This window comes from Colletotrichum paranaense (assembly GCF_030867605.1).
Source record: "Colletotrichum paranaense strain IMI 384185 chromosome Unknown Scaffold_7.1, whole genome shotgun sequence".
Classification (NCBI taxonomy): domain Eukaryota; kingdom Fungi; phylum Ascomycota; class Sordariomycetes; order Glomerellales; family Glomerellaceae; genus Colletotrichum; species Colletotrichum paranaense.
Window position 1 is genome coordinate 1,194,487 of NW_026848965.1, and position 6,099 is coordinate 1,200,585.

Sequence of the window (6,099 nt, forward strand, 5' to 3'; positions counted from 1 at the left end):
CGGCGTCGAGCGCGTCTGCAGGCTTAGGGCGGGCTGGTTGGTTGATTGGGAGTCCTGGGGACGAGCTTCGAAGGGGTTCCGAAGCCGTAAGGGAAAAGACACCAGGGCCGGCAGGGTTATTTAATGAAGCGGCCATTGTTGAAGAGCATCGCTCCATAGTTTATAGCAGTAGTACAGCATCGGCTTGTTTTACCGCACAGCAGCTGCGGGCAAACACCGAGTAATGTGTTAATACGATCTCCTTTGTGGGAAATGCTGTCTTTTGGCAATGTTTGACGACTTTCTTGTGGCTCTTTTCCTTTTATGAGTGCTAGACTGACTACCTTGTTGCCTTGAAGTCGTCAAGGTTTCATTGCCTCTGGAGAACCCTCACAAACCATCCAGTGTCGTTACTCGTTTGGATCTCACAATGACTGCATACATAATTGAACATGTAGTAAAGGTATCGTAGCTGACAGCTCACCTGCTACGGCCCACCAGCATGGGATGAAAAAAAAAAAAAAAGTCTCTCAGACACATGCGCACAGCAGTCAATCTTTCAGAGGGACGGAAACTTGGTGAAAACATAGTCTGTGGCCATATACGTGGAATACCATATCCCACCTCTGTCTTGTCCCTCCCCTTCCCTTTCAGTTGTCTAGGTTTCATTTGAAGTATATAGATAGATGAGCGGGAAATTGACAAAGTAAGGTAATGAGAACCAAATACATAAGACAACCCTTTCATAGCATAGTAACTTCCATGTAAGTAGCACAACAGCCACAACAATTTCATAATGCCGCTTCCCGCTTGACTGATGTCAATCTTATCTGCGGCTGAGTCCCAGTGCGGATCTCGATCCAAGACATGCGCACGCAAGCCCACCCGCCCCAATATCCACCCGCTCATCCACAGAACCTCTTCCAGCCCAAGTTAGTCCACAACAAGACCCTGCACCGTCATCAAATAAGGCGAAGTGCCAGAGTGGTTAATGGGTGTGCCTCGAATTAACTTTGTATTTTCAGAGTGTTGTAGCACATGGCTTCGGTCGCGCAAGTTCGAATCTTGTCTTCGTCGATGGTTTTTTGGTAGTTTTGGTTGGGTTTTGGGGGTATTTGTAAGGTTTTTTTTGCCCTTTTGCGCTCGAGGAAGGACCCACTAGGCGTACCTAGCTTTATTTCCAGTTCTCAAACTCTCTGATTGCTCTGTTTGTGTTATGCCGTTGCTGGCCGACCTGAGGAAATCAACTTGGCCAACTTCAAGTGAGAGATGTCAGCTTTTACGAGGCTAGAGGTATCAGGATAAGAAAACGATGGAGAGATGACATCCTGTTATGCTCTAGACTATTTAGAGTTGTGTTGGACACTTCCTCAAATAGAGTTACTCTTAGACAATGCACCCCCTTCTGCCGGCCTGGCCTTGAACTCGTTGCTCCTTGTCCTGCCTATTCCCACCAGCCCCCTGGTAAAATCCAGGGCAACGAAAAAAAAAACCCGCAGACCAGCGAGGACTAATACTGGAGATAATACTGGAGAGGGCGGAACCTAAGAGAGCGATTACAGCTGTAATCTAATGAACTCTAGAAGATTGTCTATCACTGACCAGTTTGTGGACCGAATAGTCAGGGTAAGTTTTGTGCAGGTCGAGGAGCAAAGGAAGGCAGAACGTCGACCCTGCGAAATGTATGATCAAGACGGACCGTCTTAAAGCAAGCTCTCGGGCCATGATTCTCCAAGACCAGCTCCGGGCCGATACGACGGAGCAAAGTGGGGTCAAGCAGTCCGCGATGAGGTCGGAATGCAGTCCGGCCATGGACGTTTAGGGAAACAGCCTCCTTCCTCTACGGTGTGCTTGACGTTTGATTGATAACCTAGGTTTCAACGTTCGGAGAAACACTCTCAGGTCTCACTCATCTCAAGATACCCTGTTCGATGCAGCTCTGGCGCTAGTTCATGGTGGGACGCAAAAACCGACACACCCATGCGGCGCTACGTCATGGCTGCCAACGTGCGCCTGGATGATGCTGCTGCTGCTTATTTACGACGCGCCCTCCCATCCAACAGCGCAGCTCTATCACCAGAGCCATGAGTTCCTTACCGAGTCACAGAGTCTATCGCTGATCTCAATCTTGAGACTGGCATCTTTATCAAAGACGTTGGCTTCGTTCCCCTAGGTCGGACTCACTCACCCGGCTCTCACTTCACTTACACCTGACCACAGCCAAACTCATCTCATCTCACAACAACAGCTCACCTCATCCGTCACACTCAACGCCATGGACATCCTACTCTCCCTCCCAATAGTCTCCTACTTCCTCGCCCCCTCCATAACCTCCTGGACGACCTCTCTCAACCTCCTCTTCTTCTACATGACCTGGACAACCCTCGTCCTCTCCCACGGTCCCCTCAAGATCCAGCTTCTCGGCGCCGTAGCCATCCGCCTCATCCTCTGGCTCATCCCCTCCCTCGCCTTCCTCCTTTTCGACACCCTCCTCCCCTCCCTCTCCGAGTCAATAAAGACCGCCGGCGCCGCAGCCCTCCCGCCAACCCATGGCCCAACCCTCCTCAAGACCCTCGCCCTCGCCCTCTTCAACCTTGCCCTATCCGCCGCTCTCGAGGGGGCCACAAGCCTGGCGTACGCATCCTACTTCCACGAGCCCCTCTTCCGCGCATCCTCGGCCCTGCCGCTGCCGTTCCAGCTCCTGAAGCACGTCGCCTTCCTCATCGTCGCGCGCGAGGTTCTGACATACTACATCCACACGCGCATCTTACATTCCCGCGGCAGACGCCTCACTTCTACGCGTGTAGGCAAGCTTCATGCTTCGTACGCCCATGCTCGCGCCGCGCCGCCGTTCTCGCTGATGCTCTTCGCCGACCACCCGATCCCGTTCCTGCTCCACCGCATCGTTCCTATCTTCGTACCGGCCGTGGTTCTTCGTCCCCATCTGTTGACTTACTTTCTGTTCGTTGGGTTCTGTACCATCGAGGAGACCATGGCTATGTCTGGGTACAGCGTCGTTCCGGGTATCGTCATGGGCGGAATCACGCGTCGGACAGCGATTCACTATGCGGGGCAAGGGGACGGAAACTTTGGTGCTTGGGGTGTGTTGGACTGGGCTCACGGCACGAGCGAGGGTCAGGACGTGATTGATGATATGAAAGCCGAGGCAGAGAAGCACCGAATCAAAGAGCGAAGTGAGAGGGCGGCCAACAATGGTGTTGGATTCGTGCAAGGTGGCATCCAGGAGTTGAAGAAGGGCCGCGGACGCAAGGGTAAGAAGAGTAACTAAGGAGGATTTTACTAGTTTCTTAATTCTTTTCTTGTGAGTTTGAATGGCTTTGCTGTGCGTTGAATGCATTTGCTTCTTATCTGTTTCGAGGATACCCCCCCAAATCGCCAAACACGTCTAAGTATCTTATATATATATACCGACGAAGTCTACACCAAACCGTGTGTTCCAGTCCGCCAGGTCCCTGATCCAATGCGCCCAAAGGCCAGCTCCTGTATATGTGTAAAGCAAATCCAGTGAATCAAAATGCTGCCTACCACCCTCCTATGCCCAGTTGTTCTTCTTCTTGAACCACTTGAGCGTCTCCAGCGCCGCCTGCACACGCATGCCCAACCTGGCATCAAACACAAACGCCTCCCACGCGACGACCTTGTCGAGCCACTCCTGGCACTCGTTCATCTTCTTCTTGCGGTAATCAGCCACCGCCTTGACCTGACCCTCGGCGTCTGTGGGCTCGTCTGCCGCGGCCTGACGCTTCTCGGGTTGGCAGCACTCGAACCAGGCCACGGCAGCCATCTCGTAGTGGGCTGTCGGCAGGGGATACTCGTCCTTTGTCGGGCCCTTGAATGCCGCTCTGTCATGTCGTTAGTATCAGTCTTGCAAGTATCCCTTCTCAAAGGTGACCATCCAACGTACCTGTCTGCGTTGAGTACTTCCGTCTGCAGAATTGTCCTCGCGTCCTCGAAGCGTCCCAGGGTCCTGTAGATAGCCGCAAGGCAAATCGACCGGATGGAAGCCTCGTCGGGCGTCTTCTTGACCTTCTCCAGGGCCTCGGCCGGCAGAGTACACCGCTCCCATCCCAGGCTCTTGATTGACATATGCAGCTCCTCGTCGTTCATCCTCTTTGTACCATTCCACAAGCTGACCATTTCCTGCGCGGGGCTGACGCAGACGGCATCCGCCAGATCGACCTTAAACTCCTTTGCGCGCTCCTCCCACTTTTGAATCTTGCGCGTGATGAAGGTATCAAAAGGCAGCTGGCGCGCCATAAACTTCTTCCGTCCTGCCGTCGTCGGCGCCTTGCGGAACAGCTCCTCGGCCTTCTTCTTGCGGCGGCGCATCTCGTCCTCGTCCTTCTTCTCGGCGTGGAAGGCGTCGCGGTACAGTTCCAGCTCGGCGCACCCAGCCATGTAGTAGTACAGCGTGTGGCTCCAGTCGTTGAGCTCGAGGCAGCGGAGGAACGTCTTCTGCATGAGCTCCCAGTCCTGATGTGACATGGCCGCCAGAGCGAGCTCAAAGGCGTTAAGGGCAGTGACCTGACGCATCTTGGACTCCTGGCCTGTCGTGAGAAGTTTGATGGCGTCAGCGAGGTTGCGCTGCTGCGCCAGGACGCGGGCTTCCTCCACGCGCCAGAGGCGGGAGTCTGGGTACCGCGTCCGCATGGAGGCGAGGAGGGCCTCGCACTTTTGCGCGGGGTACCCGACCATCTCGGCGTTTGCGTCAAAGTCCCGTTCCGCGGGCGTGATGTCCGCCTGGCCCAGCAGCCCGTTGTAGTAGCCCAGGAGGATCAGACCGGACACGGCGCCGTTTAGGTTGTCGAACTGGGTGCTCTTCCAGAGCATGCGCACGCCGCGCTCGCGGTCGCCCCGGAAGCCGACAACGTACAGTAGGCGAGAGAAGGCGGGCGGGACCATACTGAGCATGAAGAGCAGCATGCCGAAGCACATGTTTGCACCGCTGTGGATGAATGCGTCGACGGGGTTCGAGAAGACGCCAGAGTCGGTGTCCGAGTCATCGGCCATTTGCGAGGATACCTGGAGGGGGGCAAGCTTGGCATCGCCTGAGGGTGTTGATGTGCCGGAGTCAAGACTGAGCGCGGCCAGGTCCTGCGCCGGTGCCTCCAACGTCGCTGAGCCGTTCACCTTCTTCTCCGCCGGGGTGACCGCTCCCGATTTGGAGACCTCGTTGGCGTCTACAAACTCAATATCGCTATCGGACTTGCGCTCCAGGTCGGCAAATTCCTCGTCGTCAAAGCTGCCGGGCATCTTCTCCTCGCTCATCCGTTGCCGCAGCGGCGGCGGGTCAGCCTTGTTCTTGTCCTTCTCCAGCGCCTTGGCCTCCTGCATCATGATGCTGTCAAGGGTGACAAACGCCTTGCGGAGCTTATAGAAACCCTTCAGAGCTTCCGTTAGACTCTCGTGCAACACGGCCACGACGGCCGCCATGAGCTGCGACTCGGCATGAATGAGCAGGAACTCGGTGCCCGGCGCGTAGATCCTACTGCTCGTGGCGTCCCGTTCTGCCTTTTTGTAATCCGCCCATGCTTTAGCTTCCGTGTCGGCCAGCCGTTTTGAGGCCTCGTTCATGACCTCTTTTTCGAATCCGAGCACGGAGCGGAGGAACGTCGTCATGGCCAGGCCCAGCTGGTGGAAGGCCGAGTCGCCCTTGCGCAGACGTTCCTCGGCGCCGTCAATGTCGTCGTTCATGATGAAAGCGGCGGCTACCATGGCCTCTTCGATATCGGCCATTTCCTTGGCGGAGAGCTCCTTGGAGGAGAGGTTGACTGACGACGCGGCCGGGCTTGCATTGCTGCTTACCTTGCCCGCCGAGCGGAACCACGAGCCCAGTCTACTCATACTGAAAGCGTGATGAGAAGGGCCAAGAGTGAGTGCGTATGTATTTCCTACGGGCAGAATGCAACGTGGCCCAACTACGAGAAGAACAAATATTCACGAGACGGGCTGCTTGGGTTGTCACTGAGTCGGGACCTCGGGAAGTCGACGGGGATGACTAGAAACCGGAAGTGCTCCGGCGAGTCGCTGACAGAGTGTGAGAGTGAGAGTGAGAGAAGCTCGCGGCAGGCAAAAAGGGCCGTGGATCCCCAGCGGCGG

At 55.5% G+C, this 6,099-nt stretch overlaps 2 protein-coding genes across 2 annotated transcripts; one reads left to right on the forward strand and one right to left on the reverse strand.

The window, feature by feature from the left end:
• Positions 1-2,254: 2,254 nt before the first annotated feature.
• Positions 2,255-3,268, forward strand: CPAR01_09219 (sterol desaturase family protein; the record flags this gene model as incomplete). Its single annotated transcript, XM_060493484.1, has 1 exon — positions 2,255-3,268. One exon carries the CDS (start codon positions 2,255-2,257, stop codon positions 3,266-3,268), a length of 1,014 nt encoding a protein of 337 aa, XP_060347614.1.
• Positions 3,269-3,532: 264 nt separating this feature from the next.
• CPAR01_09220 (breast cancer protein) lies at positions 3,533-5,844 on the reverse strand (the record flags this gene model as incomplete). The annotated part of the gene is made up of 2 exons (XM_060493485.1): positions 3,533-3,842; positions 3,905-5,844. The coding sequence occupies 2 exons, from the start codon at positions 5,842-5,844 to the stop codon at positions 3,533-3,535; spliced, it is 2,250 nt and encodes a 749-aa protein (XP_060347615.1).
• Between the last annotated feature and the right edge of the window lie 255 nt (positions 5,845-6,099).